Source organism: Prionailurus bengalensis, chromosome D3 (genome assembly GCF_016509475.1).
Source record: "Prionailurus bengalensis isolate Pbe53 chromosome D3, Fcat_Pben_1.1_paternal_pri, whole genome shotgun sequence".
NCBI lineage: Eukaryota > Metazoa > Chordata > Mammalia > Carnivora > Felidae > Prionailurus > Prionailurus bengalensis.
In genome coordinates this window covers 13,409,907-13,426,490 of record NC_057356.1, presented here as the reverse complement: position 1 = coordinate 13,426,490, position 16,584 = coordinate 13,409,907, and the positions used below count along the sequence as shown (strand labels likewise).

At 44.1% G+C, this 16,584-nt stretch overlaps 1 protein-coding gene across 1 annotated transcript in view; it reads left to right on the top strand.

Annotated features, from left to right (window-relative positions):
* Positions 1–7,374, top strand: part of SPRING1 (SREBF pathway regulator in golgi 1) — a 120,922-nt gene extending 113,548 nt beyond the window's left edge. Inside the window, exon 5 of the mRNA XM_043557695.1 lies at positions 7,145–7,374. Within this exon, the coding sequence (XP_043413630.1) occupies positions 7,145–7,156 (12 nt within the window). The 3' untranslated portion in view covers positions 7,157–7,374. The remainder of the gene's footprint in view (positions 1–7,144) is intronic.
* The last annotated feature ends 9,210 nt before the right edge of the window (positions 7,375–16,584 follow it).

Sequence of the window (16,584 nt, the reverse complement as noted above, 5' to 3'; positions counted from 1 at the left end):
TTAGATATCTGTAGGGGGCAGGGATCAGGGAACAGAATTTTGCATTGCTAGACTTCTGGTATCATTGACGTTTTGTGCACATGAGCATCCTTGTGGCTTATTGTTCCGTGAATCGTCTGTTTCTTTAAGACCCGAATCGACTGGGGTGTTGTCGAGGGAAGGGGTGTGCAGAAACTGAACAGGGAGGAGCCTTCCCCTTCTTTGGATGATAAAAGGGTCACTTTAATTGAAATAGAGTTATAACTGGTTGCCAGATTTATAACTGGTTACCAGATTTAAGCATAAGGTCAAAACCTTAGAGCAGAGAGATTATATACACAGGCAGCATGGTGTATATAAATGTATGTATAATTTATGCAATATTTTTCCTATTCGCGCTCTCTACTTAAGCTATCCATTAAAGCCCATCACATTAATTTAATTGAAAAATTCTGGGGGAATTGTATTAGCTTTTTTCCCATTAAATTAACATTACAGCCTTTAAATAGATGTCCTGGATGCCCATTGTTGCTAACAAAATTATTATGCAAATTGAAATCTGCCCTTTCTGTATTTGGCCACCAGTGTCCCACCCTCCTCCTTTTTCTGTGACCTCTTTAATTTAATTGCCCTTTCCCCGAGTTCCCAGGCCACAGATGTGGGATGGAACCCCCGGCCCAAGCGTAGCCTCTATGTGAGACTGCAAAGCCTGGTCTACACCAGCAGAACTGCACGGAGCTAGCTCTGGAGGAGCTCCGGTCTCTGGTCTCCGAGGCCCTTATGAAAACACACTTATGTCAAGAAAGGAAAAAGGGTGGGCGGTCTTCCCCCAGGCGTGTTGGTGGCCTAGAGCACACTTAGTGTCATCAGAGAGCACAGTCATATGAGTCAGATGGGCTGGGTTTGAAATCCGATTCTGCCACTTAGTGACTCTGAGATTTGTGAGCAAGTTTCCTAACCTCCATAAGACCAAGAAAACCACTCCTTTCTCAAGGGAAGCTGGAGAGGAACATGAAACAGTGGATAGTGCCGCATGGAGTGGGTATTTATCAAGGGTTGCCATTGTCATTTATTCACAAACTTCATTGAGGGAATAGTTGAGAGCCTTGCTCTGTGCCAGCCACTGGGCTAGGTGCAGGGGAGATGCCAGGAACCAGATGACCCAGGTCTGTGATCACCTGTAGCTTGTATGTGGGGTTGGGGCGGGGGGAGTGAAGAGGCGGGGGGGGGGGGGGGGTGGTAATAAACAGGTAGACAGGTAGGTAATATGTGGATAGAGGTAGGGGTTATTGCCATCATTAGCATATCAATCAAGTTTTTAAAAGGTGCAAAGTGCAGTCCTGTTAATTCATCAGCCACCCTGATTTGCCTGCTCCACTGAAGCCTCCAGGAAGCAGAGTGAGCCACTTCCCTCGGGGCTGGATCAGAGAGGCCAGGTTAGATCCGGGCCTGGGCCTCCTTGGGTGGAAACTTTTCTCTAACCTGAGCCGTTAGATGGCTGGAACCGGAAGCTGGATGACAGATCTCTTTGTGAACCGATCTCATTTTGTCTCGTGGATGGGGTAAGGGTTCCCCCAGCCCCATCGTGTGTCTTTTCTTTCTGACCGCCGCTCGGGAAGTAATCCCCAGCTAATCTCTGGATGAACACCAAGACTTCGCTACTCTTCAAGAGTCTCCAAGGGAGACTTCTCTCATCTTTCCCATGTGTTTAATCTCCAGGAGTCTTCCCTTTTTATGAATGTGCCCTTCCATTTGCATAGACACTGAGTAGATTAAAACGAGGCTTGAAAAAGGAAGGTCAAAGCCTTAGGTGGTTGAAGACATACCTCTAAGGTAAGCAGTGGGGGTAGAACCCAGCCTACCCCGTCCACGGGGTATGGTTCTCCCAGTGAGACTAATGCTAAGGGAGAGCCTGGAAAGATGGGTACCTTCCTTCTTCCAGTTCCCGTTATCCACTGCTGCGTAACAAGTGAATCCTAACCACCGTGACTTAAAGCAATGGGCAGTAATTACCCTTCGTGGTCTCTGTAAGCTAGGGATTCAGAAGCAGCTTGGCCGGGCAGTTCTAATTCCGGTTTCTTAGGTGGCTGGAGTGGGGGGCCTCTGGAAAGCTCCTTCGTGCTCATCTGGATTGGGAAGGCTTGTACAGCTGAGGGCTGGAACAGCTGGGCTCCTTGGGTGTGCATGAGATCTCAGCATGGTCTGTGCACAAAGTCTCTCCAACGTGATGGCTTCAGAGCAGCTGGACTTCTTACACGGTGGTTGAGGCACCAAAGCAGGTGTCCTGAGAGAGGGAGAGTGAGCAAGCCAGGTGGAAGCCATATCACTTTCTTTTACCTGTCCCTGGCAGTCTGTTACCTGTTGCTGTCGCTTCTGCCTTCTGTTGCTCGGAGCAGTCGCAGGGTCCAGCCCCAGTTGAAAGGAAGGAGAACCAGACTCCACCTCTTGATGGTAAATGGCAAGGTTCTAGAGGACTACAAGGGACTGAAAACATTGCAATGGGTAATGCCTACCTCTAAACCTTCCCAGTTGAGATGATCAAGATAGTTGTGGCCTCAAATACGCAAAGGCAAGCAATAAAGCTTCTAGAGGGTAGCATAGAAGAATATCTTCATGACTTTAGGATAGGCAAATGTGACAGGGTAAGAAATACATATTAGTCTCTGCTGTCTGGTTCCTGACACAAATCTCCTAAATCCCTTATGATTTCCTGAGTGATGGGTGTGATATGATCGTTTCACACAGAGCTCTTAAATCCCTTGGAATTTCCTGGGTGATAGGAGCATCTTCTAAGGAGGCCGACTCTTGGTGGGCTCCTGAATAGCTCCAGGATGGGGGCTGGTCACCAGAAAGATTAAACCAGGATTAGAGGCTTAGAACTTTGAGTCCCCTCCCCCCACCCCTTCCTCTGGGGAGAGGAGCAGAGCCACAGACTGAGTTAAAAGTCAGTCATGCCTATATGATGAAGCCTCCATAAAAATCCCTAGATGGTGGGCTTGGAGAGCTTCTGGGGTGGTGAATGCACCCATGTTCTGGAGAGTGGCTCCATGGGGACAGAAGCTCATATGCGTGGGACACTTCTAGGTCTTGCCCTATGTACCTCTTCATCTGGTGGCCCAGACCCAAGTGGCAGTGTTGTGGCAACTCCTGACTTTGTAGCCAACTCAGAAGTGTGGGTATCCTGGGCACCCATTTACTTGTGACAGGCATCAGAGGGGGTAACTTCTTGTGGAATGGAGCCCTTAACTTGGATCTGATACTGTGTGTAGTTAGTGTCAGAAGTGAATTACAGGACACCCAGTTGGTGCCCCAAAAGTTGGAGGATTGGTTGGAATGGGGGGGGGGGGGAACCCCCCCCACATTTGGTGTCAGAAGTGTTGTGAGTATATGGGGCACCTGGGTGGCTCAGTCGGTTAAGCGTCTGACTTCGGCTCAGGTCATGATCTCCCAGCTCATGGGTTTGAGCCCCGCATCGGGCTCCGTGCTGACAGCTCAGAGACTGGAGCCTGCTTCGGATTCTGTGTCTCCCTCTCTCTCTGCTCCTCTCCTACTCACTCTGTCTCTGTCTCAGAAATAAGTAAAAAATATTAGAAAATCAAAAAACAAAGTGTTGTGAGTACAGAAACAGTTTTTCTTGAGCAAATATTTCTGAAACAGGACACACACACACGCATACACACACACACACACACGTAACCATAAAGAAAATAATTGACCAACTGGACATTATTAGAACTCTGTTCGTCAAAAAACTCCATTAAGACAATGAAAATGAAAACCACAGAGTAGGAGGAGATAGTTGGAATAAAGATACTAAGAGGACTCACATTCAGAATATTTCAAGAACTCCTGTAAAGCAACAAGGAAAAGACAAACAACCCAGTTTTTTTTTTTTTTAATGAACAAAACACATGGATAAGCTTTTCACAAAAGAGAAATCCAAATGGCCAATAAGCCGATCAAAAGAGCGTCAACATCATTCGTGATTAAGGGAATGCAGTCCAAACCACAATGAGAATTGTATATATGTAAAAAAATTTTAGGTGGGCACCTAAGACCTTTGAACTTTACTGTATATGAATTTTACACAGACACCTACAAGACTGGCTGGAATTACCAAAAAAGAATCCTGTCCATGCCAGTGTGTTGACAATGCTTGGAGTGGCTGGAACCCTCCCATACTGAAGATAGGAGTGCAAGTTACCACAGACACTTGGGAAAATTATTTAGCAGTGTTTACGAAAGCTGAATGTAGTACATATACTCTATGAATATGCCCAATTGTGGAGTGTAAATATGGGTGCTAGAAGACATGGCCGAGAATGTTCTTGTATTATTTGTGATAGCCGTCTATCTTAGTTCGTTCAGGCTGCTCTAACAGAGTACCGCAGACTGATTTGCTCATAAAAAAAAAAAACAGATCGATTGCTTACAGTTCCAGAGACTGGGAAGTCCAAGCTTGGGGTCCTGCTAGGTTCAGTGTCTGGTGAGGACCCGCCTCCTGGTTCCTAGATGACCATCTTGTTGCTGTGCCCTCCCCAATGGAAGGGACAGGGATCTCTGTAGGGGTTATCTTACAAGGGCGCTAATCCCATTCATAAGGGCTCCACCCTCTTGACCTAATCACTTCCCAAGGGCCACAACTCCTAATACCATCACACTGGGGACGAGGTTTGAACATACGAGTTTTAGAGGGGCACAGACTTTCAGTCTATATAACAAGCCCCAAATTGGACACGACCCAAATATCATCAATAGTAGAACAGATGCATAAAGCGTGGCATATTCTTACAATGTTATAATTGCAACTGTATATATGGAACATACATAGCAATGACTTTGGACAAACCCACACAATAGCATGGAGGGATCTCGCTCATAGGTCACTGAGTGAAAGAAAGTGCTATAGGACTCCATTTACATTAGATTTACAGCCAAGCAAAACACATTATGAGGATGAAAGCAAGATTAGTGGCTGTCTTTGGTGACGGGGGATGGGGATAACTGGGAGGGGCACGAGGAACACTTTTGGGGAATCGGTAATGTTCTACGTCTTAATCTGGGTGGTAATTATGACGTGTTGTGTTCACTTTGTAAAAACTCACCAGATTTGTATACTTCCACAGCACGCATATTATTCATACTTCAATGAAAAAGTTTCCTTTTAAAAGATAATTATGCCCGTGGCCTATAGCAGAGGTCAGCAAACTATTAGCCCCTGGGTCCAATACAGCCCACTGCCCGTTTTATAAATAAAGTTTTATTGGGACACAGCCACATTCATATACATCCATGTACGGATTGTCTATGGCTGTTGATACACTCAAACAACAGAGTTGAGGAGTGTGACAGAGGTACGATGGCCGAGGAACCCTAGCATATGCACTATTTAATCTTCTACAGAAAAAATTTGCTGACCCCTGTACTGTAGCATATTACTTTGGAGGCCTCATTTAATCTTTCCATGTGTATTAGAGAAGACTCAGGACTATTTCTCAGGGAAGATCTTGGCCCTGTTAAAAGGCTCGCCTTCAGTCCACCCTCATGCATAGCTGGGGTGTTTTATATTAGCTGAACACCCCTTGGGTTCAGTGCTTTAAAATTCCATACCGGGAGGCCAGCCCCACCCTGCCTTCCGGTGATTCTCAAAGTAGTTTGATTTGCTTTGAATTCTCTTTCCTAATTCTGCATTTTAAAAATTCAGATCCTTTGAATTATGAAGGTAATACGTATCTTTTGTAACAATCCAAACAACAGAGAGGCATCTAAAATAGAATTAATAGTCTCTCTGCACCTCTCCAATGCAGCTCCCTGATGGAATCACTGTTAACAATTCGCTATGAATGTTTCCCTACTGTTTCCTGTATTTATAAAAACATATACAAACCTACTTAGAGGGTGTGACTTTTTTTTCTTGGTCTCTTTGTTTTATTTTTTTTAATGAAAATAAGATCACACTTGCTTTTATTCCGTCTAGCAAAGTATTGCAGGCGTACCTCCCAGTCAATATGTATAATTTTATTTTATAATTTTTAATAGCTACACTGTATTCCTTAATATAAATACATCGTGATTTGTTCAACTATCGTCCTATTAATGTACGTTCAGATCGTTTCCACAAACGATGCTTCAGTGAACTTCTTCATGTATTTGTGCCTTTACAGACTGGCATTTTCATTTCTGGTGGATATATTCCCAGAAGTGAGAGTGCCAGGCCACAGTTTAAATTTTCAAAAATACCAACAGTTGATTTTCCACGACGCTGTAATAATTTACCGCCTCTCCCCTGATGGTGTTTGAGAGAACTGGATTCCTTCCACCCTTGCCAGCTCTGGATGTTACACATATTTTCCATTTTTGCCAATCTGATGGGTAAAAAATAGTACCTCATTGTTCTCATTTGCATTTCCCTGACAAGTGAGCCTGAGAATCTTTTCATATGTTTATTGGCCATTTGCATTTCTGCCTCTGTGAATTCTGTAGCCTTGGCCCATGCTTCTACTGGGTTGTTGGTCTTTTTCTTATTAATGTGTAGGGTCATTTTATAAATTAAGAATATTAACTCTTTGTTAATTATATGGCCGCAAATATTCTCTTTGTTTATTGTATGTTTTTCCGTGGCTCTGCTTTTGATTAAAAAAAAAAATTAAATTTCTGTCCCCAGGTTCTTGCTGAGAGCACAACTAAAACGGTTTTGCTTTTTAATTCTTATCAGAATCTCAGCTGTGAGAATATATGTGGTGCTTTAAAGCGGTGGTTCTCAAACATTTTCTAATTTTAAGTAACAGACGCTCCCCATCCCCCAGCCCCCCCAACTCCCCCCCCCCCCCCCCCACCTCCCTGCCAAACACACGATTAGGTAGATAAGAGAGAAACTGCCATGGTTAACTAGGGTTTGCGGGCTCAGCGATCTGCGTGCCGAGGGTCTCTCCATTGCTGTCTTGCAGCCCCTGAGACACCGCGAGAACCACTAGTGCTCCACGGAACCTAGTTTGAGAATCATTGGCCAAAAGGCTCTGCAGCCCCTCGATCCGTTTAATCAGTTTTCTGCAGTGTGTTCCGTGGAATATTAAGTAGGATACTAACAAGAGCTTTGTGAGGAAAAGACTCTGGGATCGTTCTGTGGCCCTGCCAAAATGAGACATGCTTTCCCTTTTTGAACTAGATCACACTTTGATTCTTTTGAGATGGAAATGCTAGCGTACCAAGAGACAGGAACTGGACAGCGGGCGACACACACCCTTTCTCTGTCTTCACACGCAATGCCAAAACAAACAGTTGTTGCCCTTGCTGCTCCCGGCCGTCTGCTGAAGGTGCACCTCGAGTTTTCCGAGCGAGCATCGCTCAGTTAGCAATCTGGCTTACGGAGAACCGAGGGGATCAGCAAGGGAGAGGTATGTACTGACCCCTTTGTATTTTCTCAGGGGCAGAAACGGTGGGCTTTTGGTGACATTCAGGCACCCCTGTCTTCTGCCTTAGTTGGAATTTGGGAGGACAAATTTCTCCCCAATCTTTTTTTTTTTTTTTGAGTCCTACCTATAACAAAGAACAAGTAAAAAGGACTTTAAACCAAGGTGCTTTAAGCAGAAGGTTTGCAGATACTACTTTCTTTCCTTCCTCAGTCCTTTCAAGAAAAGACAAAGGAAAGAGATTTCGGCATAACTTGTTTGAGAACAGCAATCTGGTAATACCTACGCTCTTATGAGAAAGAAAAAACACATAGTAGGAGCAGTGAACCTAGGTGCCACTTGGACGCTGTGGCTAGGTTCTTGCACAACAGTGGTCAAAGAAGCTTGGAAAATGCTGGGTTTCTTTACTGCAGGACTTCTCAGAGCCTTTATAAAGCCAGTGTTCACTGTGAAGTTCCCAGAAGAAGACACGGATGAGTTTTCCCAACTTTTCCTGACCACAGAATCCTTGTGGGCAGAACCTCTCCAGGAACGGTATTCCATTGTCTACCCTTTAGAAAAAGGCTGGACTAGATCGTCTTACATTTTTCCTGAGATAAAACCAGACTCTTAGAGAACGGCACCCTTTCCTTTGGCCACTTACGGATTTGCTTGTGTTGAACTTCCCTTAACCTGCAATGAGGGACATTGTGTGGAATTCATTGTATAAACTTGCTATGATTTTTACTGCAGAGAGGCTGTGATTTTAGATTACCTTTTTAACGTTTATTTATATTATTTATTTTTGAGAGAGAGAGAGCGCGCGTGCGAGCTAGAGCAGGGAGGGGCAGAGACAGAGGGAGACAGAGAATCCGAAGCAGGCTCCGCCCCGTCAGCACAGAGCCAGATGCAAGGCTCGAACCCCTGAACTGTGAGATCATGACCTGAGCCGAAGCCAGGAGTCGGATGCTTAACCAACTGAGCCACCCAGCCGTCCCAAGGAGGTTGTAATTTTATATAGCCTATCGCCAATAAAAGTTGTGCTTTCGTAAGCAGTCGTTTTGTTTATATAACACCACGAATTTGGTAACTGGTTTACAGTTGCCCCTTTGCCCTTATCACCAGGATGCTCAAGCAGATTTCTGGGCCACTAATAATGGTATGGAAATCCATGTTACATATTTTGGGTACTGATCTTGTCCTTTATTTCAACATGGCTTCCTACCTTTCTTCCCCCCACTTAGTCCTCATTTCCTTGTTTTAAAATTTTTATTTTGTTGTATTGATATATGTAAATAAGCTACTTTCTAAGCCTATTTTTGGAATGTAGTCAGATGTAATAGCATACAAGCACATGCCTACATGCATGTCTAACTAGCATATGTATGTGTCTGTGCATACATACAAGTTATATATAAATGAACATGTATCTAAGTTTGTAAGTAATACAACTTATGTAAGTTATGTAGGTTTTTATTTTATTTATTTTTTTTAATGTTTATTTATTTTTGACAGAGACAGAGTACAAGTGGGTTAGGGGCAGAGAGAGAGGGAGACACAGAATCCGAAGCAGGCTCCAGGTTCTGAGCTGTCAGCACAGAGCCCGACGCGGGGCTCGAACTCAACGAGCTGTGAGATCATGACCTGAGCCGAAGCCGGACGCTCAACCGACTGAGCCACTCAGGTGCCCCTGTAAGTTTTTATTTTAATCACCCAGTGCTCATCACAACAAGTGCATTCCTAATCCCCATAACCCGTCTCCCCCATCCCCCGCCGACCTCCCCTCTGGTAACCGTCAGTTTGTTCTCTGTAGTTAAGAATCTGTTTCTTGGTTTGCCTCTCTCTCTTTTTTTTTCCCCTTTGCTCAGTTGTTTTGTTTCCTAAATTCCACATATGAGTGAAATCATATGGTATTTGTCTTTTTGTCTTTCTGTGACTGACTTATTTCGCTTCGCGTTGTATTCTCCAGCTCCATCCATGTTGTTGCAAAGGCAAATGCAAATTCTTTTTTATGGCTGAGTCATATTCCATTGTATAGATACCACATCTTTTTTATCTATTCATCAGTTGATGGACACTTGGGCTGCTTCCAGAATTTGTCTATTGTAAATAATGCTGCTATAAAAATAGCAGTGCGTGTATTCCTTTGAATTAGTTTTTCTGTATTCTTTGGGTAAATATTCAGTAGTGTGAATTACTTGATTGTAGGGTAGTTCTATTTTTAACTTTTTGAGGAACCTCCATACTGTCTTCCACAGTGACCGCACCAGTCTGCATTCCCACCAACGGTGCATGAACGTTCCTTTTTCTCCGCGTCCTCGCCAACCCCTGTTGTTTCTTGTGTTGTTGATTTTAGCCATTCTGACAGCTGTGAGGTGATCTCTCTTTGTGGTTTTGATTTTCGTTTTCCTGAGGATGAGTGATGTTGAGCAGCTTTTCATGTGTCTATTGGCCATCTGGATGTCTTCTTCGGAGAAATTTCTATTCATGTCTTCTGCCCACTTTTTAATTGGATTAAATATTTTTTGAGTGTTGAGTTTTATTCTAATCTGCATATAGTAAAATGCCTGCTATGTGCAAGGCACCTGCTAGGTTCCGGGGAAATAGAAATAAATAAGCTGTGGTCCTTATTCCCGAAGCACTTACATGTGTTGCTGGTGAAACAGATCTAATTACCACCATCAATGGGCATGAATAACCACGGTAGTGTTGTGTTAAGTAACAATGAAGTATATTTAAAGTTACAATGAAGTATGTTTACCGTTCTCTGGATATGCCAGAGAGATTGAGTAGAGAGACCAATTGACACAGACAGAGCTGCCCAAGGACCCCTAGCTTTGGGGGGTCAGCTCCCCAGCTGTTCAGGTCTTTCCAGTGTCAACCTCCAGCTGGCCAGGTGAGCGAGCAGTTCTTCAGATGATTGTGGCCCCAGCAGCACTGAGTGGAAAGGAGAGGGCACCTCCAGTCCCTGCCCAAACGACAGATGTGTGCCCAAACTACCTGTAGTTCTGAACTAAAACACGAAAAATGCTGTGGGAACCCAGTGAAGGAGCAAATGACCTCGTGGGAACTATCAGGTGGCTGAAACGGTGGACGAGGTCCTGGGCGTTTGCTTTCAACTTGAAAGAATGCGCAGGATTGTGTGGTGTGTATGAGTCTGTGCCTTTTCTGAGAAGAGGGTCCATTGCTCTTGTCAGATTCTCAGAAGAGTTCACAGCCCACAAAAGGTTAAGATGCATTGCCTTAAAAGACAGTTGCCACGGGGCGCCTGGATGGCTTCATTGGTTAAGCATCTGACTTCGGCTCAGGTCGTGATCTCACGGTTCATGGGTTTGAGCCCCACGGTGGTCTCTTTGCTGACGGCTCGGAGCCCGGAGCCTGCTTCGGATTCTGTGTCTCCCTCTCTCTCGGTCCCTCCCCTCACTCATGCTCTGTCTCTCTGTCTCTCAACAATAAATAAACATTAAAAAGAAGAAGAAGAAGAAGAAGACGACGACGACGACAACAGTTGTCAGGACAGCAAAGGGTGGAAAAATGCTCAAAGGTATGGAAGTGTTGAAGTCTATAGGGTAGAAGCGACTGGGGATTCACAGGCACTCACTTAAACATTCTTTCCTTCAACAAATAACTTACTGAACAACTACTATGGATCAGGCATTGTGAATAAGATTGTTTGTCCCTTTACAGACCTCACAGGCTCTAGACACTTCCCCAGAAGGCGGTCCTAATCTCCAGATCTCTCCCACTGTCCTGGAGGAGGAGCTCCAAAGTCTACCCTTCTTCCTCTAAGTGTTTTGAGTTTACCTTCTCTCCCCGCGGCCCTTACAAAGAGAGCAGTCAGACGGGACACAAGTCCCTAAAACCCCTCCAGGAAGTAATTGTATCACCTTGTCAGGCCCTTTCTCCATCTGCACGAGAAAGTACCGAGAGTACCGTGATCTCTTTCTTGAAAGAAAAAGCCCCCCAAGGAATGAAGAAACTTCTTTCTAAGTTGAACCGGAGGAAAAAAAAAAAAAAAAAGCTAAAACACAAAGCTGGGGAAAGAACTTAGCCATGTGATGCGAGGTGCTTGTGATGTGAAGTGAGGTGACTGATTTCAGTTTAAATCTCGACTGTGTGCAAATGGCACCTCTCAGCACCTAAGTCTCTCCCAAACCTGGGCGTCTTTGAAGACTTGTTTTCGTTTTTTTCTTTCTCCCCTCTCTGACTCTGTTCCCTCCCTCCCTCTCTCTTGTTTTCACATCATCCTCAAGGCCCATCGGGAGAGGTTCACCGTGTAGTCACGAACGTATTTCTTGGTTTTACCGCTGACTCACAGTTCCACGTACTATACCTCAGGTTTTCCATCTCTGAAATGGGTATGATTATACAGGAAAGTAATGTCTGTGGAAACTTTAGGGACCTCAGGTGGTGAGTTTTGTAGACATTACACACACACACACACATACACACACACACACACACACATGCACGCACGCACGTACACACACGGTATCTGATTAGCCTCCAGGCACAGTGGGGGTAGCAGGATTTCCTCAGAACAATCTAAGCAGAGAACATCTGGTTCCCTTACCTGTTGGTGCCTTTGTCTATACGTTTGGTTGAACTAAGCTGCTTGATAAACTAGCCTGCAGCCACCGCATACTCACTCTTGAAACACAGAACATTCTCTTTCAGGCAAGGAGCTGCCAACTCTGGTGGTTCTAAGTACAGGAAGGGGAATGGACGTGTTTCATTTCTTGCTCTGCTCCCAGGACACAGGTCCATGCTTGCCTTTCACCCCCGCGTGAGTTTTATTTGCTGGAAGCCTTCCTCGAACACTGGCAGGCGCAGAGAATCTCTTCCCAGTGATCCCTAAGCCGTGCTTCTGGCCTGATGCAAAGTGCATATTGCCTATATGCTGTCTGTAAAATGGAATCGTCATGGGGAAAGTCTTTCTGTGTCACAGGGGAAGGCAGGGATGCCAGGGGAAAGAAGACAGCTCTGCCGTTCGGTGGTTAAATATCAAAAAGAAACCACAAGGCTCTGACTGTAAAAGCCAATCCTACTTAAAAGATTTTCTTCTTTGCTAAATGTTGTGTAATGGACCTGTTGTTTTTGCCTGCCTCGCGGCCATTCTCCTTACTTCTGTCAGGAGCAACCCAGTTTTGTTTTGGTGATCTATCATCCCTCATTGGATATCATCTTGGTAGTATCATTAATCAGAGCATCTTGCCCTCCTCTGGCCAAGAGGTAAGCCCATGATTGCAGCTATGCTGGACATATTCTCCTGGAAATTTGAGAATTTCTTAAAGCTCTCCACAGGGTTGGAGCTCATTCATCCAGGAGTCTATGCCCTAAAGAGACTATCTCTTAGTTTCCCTGGGTCTCCAGAACTTCTCTGGTCTCTGTCCCTTCTGAGAACTATTCTTTGGCTATTACTTCTATTCTGTGTCTCCCCCAAGCCCTTTCAGTACATTTTCTTTATTTCTTTCCCTCTCTCCCTCCTCTCTCTCTCTCTCTTCCACCCCTTCCTTCCTTCCTTCCTTTTTTTTTTTTTTTTTTTTTTTTGCTTAAGTTAGAGTCAACTTCTGCCTCTGGCCATAATGAAATAACTAGTACCAGACTTGTTTTCCATCTGTACACAACTAGAAAGCTGAAAAAAATATATGAAACGACAGTTTTCAGACGTTGAGCAACAGGCAATGCATAGCTGTGAGCCCTCAAAAAAGTGAGGCAAATGAAGTGAGCCCTATGATCACCTTGGCTTTCTGCCTAGAAGTACTTTTTAGATTGCAGCAAAGGGAGGGGAATCCCAAGCAGGGGAATCTTGGAAGTTTCCCTGAGTTGAGGACATATAGATGATCATATGTGGAGGTTAAAGAGGCTGGAATTTGTGAGCCAAAGTTCTAGAGAAGAAGGTGCTATGTAGATAAACAGTGCCAGAAATCTGTATAGGGAACCCCTTGAGTGATTGGTTGAATATGAAATTGCCCAAGCATTGAGTGGAATGCTATAAGGATGGCAAAGAACAACCACTGGGGAGAAATAACTTGAATAATTCCCAGAGCTCTCACAGGACTGGGGGACATTCAAATTTTAGCAAACCAGAAGGGGAGTAACTTGTTGAACATCCAAGGAATTCATTAGAGACCCACAGTGAGGTCAGACTTTAGTAGTAGGGCTAAACTGGCCTTAGAAGAAAGGCTCCACTAGGCTCACTCAGCAAAGCTTTTTTAAGAAGCTTGAAAAAATCAAACTGACCAGGAAGTAACTTAACTGCCTGTCAAATGAGTTCCAAAGGAAAATGACAAATATCTAGACATTCAATGGCATAATGCTAACAATGTCTAGCATCCAACATAAAATTACTAGACACCCAAGAAGCAAGACAATGCGACCCATTACCAGGAGAACTACCAATCAGTATAAACTGATCCCAGATGACAAAGATGATGTAATTAACAGACAAGGACTTTAAAAAAGCTATTACAAATATGTTCAGAGATTTAAAGGAAAGCATGAACATAGTAAAAAGTGGAAGTTTTTAAAAAATGTTTATTTATTTTGACACAGAGAGAGAGCAAGCATGAGTAGGGGAAGGGCAGAGAGAGGGAGAGAGAGAATCCTGAGCAGGCTCTATCCTCAGTGTGGAGCCCTACATGGGGCTTGATCCCACAACCCTGAAATCATGACCTGAGCTGAAATCAACAGTCGGACACTCAACTGAATGAGCCACCCAGGTGCCCCAAGTGGAAGATTTTTTTTTTTAAAGAACTAAATGAAACTTCTAGAGAGGAAAAATATAATATCTAAAATGAAAACTCCACTGGATAGGTTTAACAGCATATTAGAGATTGCAGAAGAAAAAAATAGTGCACATGATGACATAATAATACAAGTTGATGCAGCACAAGGAGAAAAAAGACTAGGGAAAAAAGGAGCTCAACATCAGGGACCTCTGCAACACTATCAGATGGTCAATCCTACATGTAATTGGAGCCCCAGTAGGAAGAGAGGGCAGAACAAAATCCTTGAAATGAAAATGGCTGAAGATGTTCCAAAAACTGATAAAAACTATAAAGCTACAGACCCAAGAAACCCACCAAATTGCCGCCAGGATAACCACAAAGAAAACAACATCACAGCAATCGTAATCAGATTACTTAGAACTAGCAACAAAAAGAAAATCTTGAAAACAATCAAGATAAAAAGAAACATTACATTCAATGAACAAAGATAAGAAATATCACTGCTTTCCCCCTTAAAAACAAGGCAGGCCATAAGACAATGGATTTAAATGAATTAAAAAATGAAAAAACAAAACAAACAAGAAAAACCTGCCAACGAAGAGTCTATATTCAGTGAAAATTATCCTTAGAAAATGACAGTGCAATAAAAATGTTTTTCAGACAAACAAAAGGTGGTAGGACTTGTCACCAGCAGACTTGCACTCTACGAAATATTACAAGTTCTTTTGTAGGCTGAAGAAAAATGGTACCAGGTGGAAATGCAGATCTACGCAAGGAATGGAGAATAACAGAAATTTTAAATATGTGAGTAAATATAAGCGAATTTTTATTTTTGTTTTTCCATTTCAAGTTGTTCGGCATCAGACTGACTTTCAGAATCCAGAATCAAGATACAAAGAGTCGTGTGGGACTTTCAGAAATTGTCTGGCCTCTGAAGCAACTATGACAAAATGCTAACATCCGTTAGCCATGGATGGAAAATAGAAGGTTGATTGTCATAGTAATCTTTATGTATATAAATATATATTTAATATTTATGTTTATTTTCGTATATTTAATATTTATATATTTATTTTAATATATACATATTTAAAAGATTAAAAATATACCAACTCTTATGTTATAGATGAGCCACACAAGGCCTTGAGATTTTTGTGACTTTCTCAAGGCATGACACAAAAGCCTGGGTGCACTAACTATATCTGAACTTCCTAGGGCTGAGGGGATCACATCACAGCCCTGGGCTCAAGTCACAGCCCTGCCACTTACTAGCAATGTGATTTGAGCAAGTGAGGAAATGTCTCCGAGCCTCAATTTCCTCTCGTAAGATGGACATCATAAGGTGCCTACCTCCTTGAGTTGCTGAGATTATCACATAAGATAATGTGGGAGTCAGGATGCTTTTGTTCGTAAGAGGCCAACTCAAATTATCTTAAGCATGAAGAATACGTATTGTCTCATGGAACTGGAAATTTGGAGGTACGGATGGTTTCAGGCACTGCTGGATCCAGGGACTCCATATCATCAGGAATCTCTGTCTCTCATCTCAGGTCTTTTTGGTTCTGGCATCATCCTCAGGTAGGTTCTCCCAAGGTAGTGGCAGAGATAACCTCCAGCAGGTCCGGGTTTATACCCCACTTACATAGCAGAGCCAAGGGAGAGCAAAGTTTTCCTTCCCGGTAGTTTTAGCAACTCTTCACTCCCATGCTCACCTGCGAACTAATCCCTGACTCTGGCTGGTTGGTTCTGGGTTGTATATCCTCTGGAATGAGGCCGTAGAATAGGGGTGGTTTCCTGAAGGTAAAGTGGGATGCTGTCGTCAAAAGATGGCGTCGCAGGTGCTGAACTACCGAAACCAGCAGCCGTTTGTGACAGTTCTGTAGAGCACTGGATGGTAAGGGCTATGGAGTACCGCCTTACACGTGCTAACTCAGTCCTTACAGCCAGATTGAGGAGGAAGCTCCTGGAAGCCCCAACCTCATGGAAGATGATGGTGTTCCAGCTCCAGCTTCTAGCCTTGTGCGACCCGGTGGTGTCTCCCGTCCCCAGGCTCCGACTGGAGATTGGCTGGTTACTGCACCTTCAGCTCTGGACTTTCCTTCCTTCTTTGTTTTTGGCCTCTGGCAATTGCCCCAACTTCCTTAGAATCTCTGGCATGCGTTAACGGTAGTTATTCTTGACAACATCTCTGTTTCTTAGCAGGGTGGCTTTCAGGTCATCTTCCCGTTGTCCGGATGAGAAAACTGAGGCCTAGAGAGGCTAACGGCCTCACCCCAGACCACCCAGCCAGGAAGTGGCAGCACAGGTGTTCAAACCCAGAGCCTGTTTTCTAACACACAGTGCCCAGCGACCTGTGAGTGCTGGCTGGGTGACGAGGGCACACACCTGGCCTGCAGCAGAGTCTCATCCAAACCTGGGGATCCCAAATCCCACCTAGTCCCTGGAGTCCTCAAGTCCTTCCTGATAATCATGAAGCCCGGAGGAAA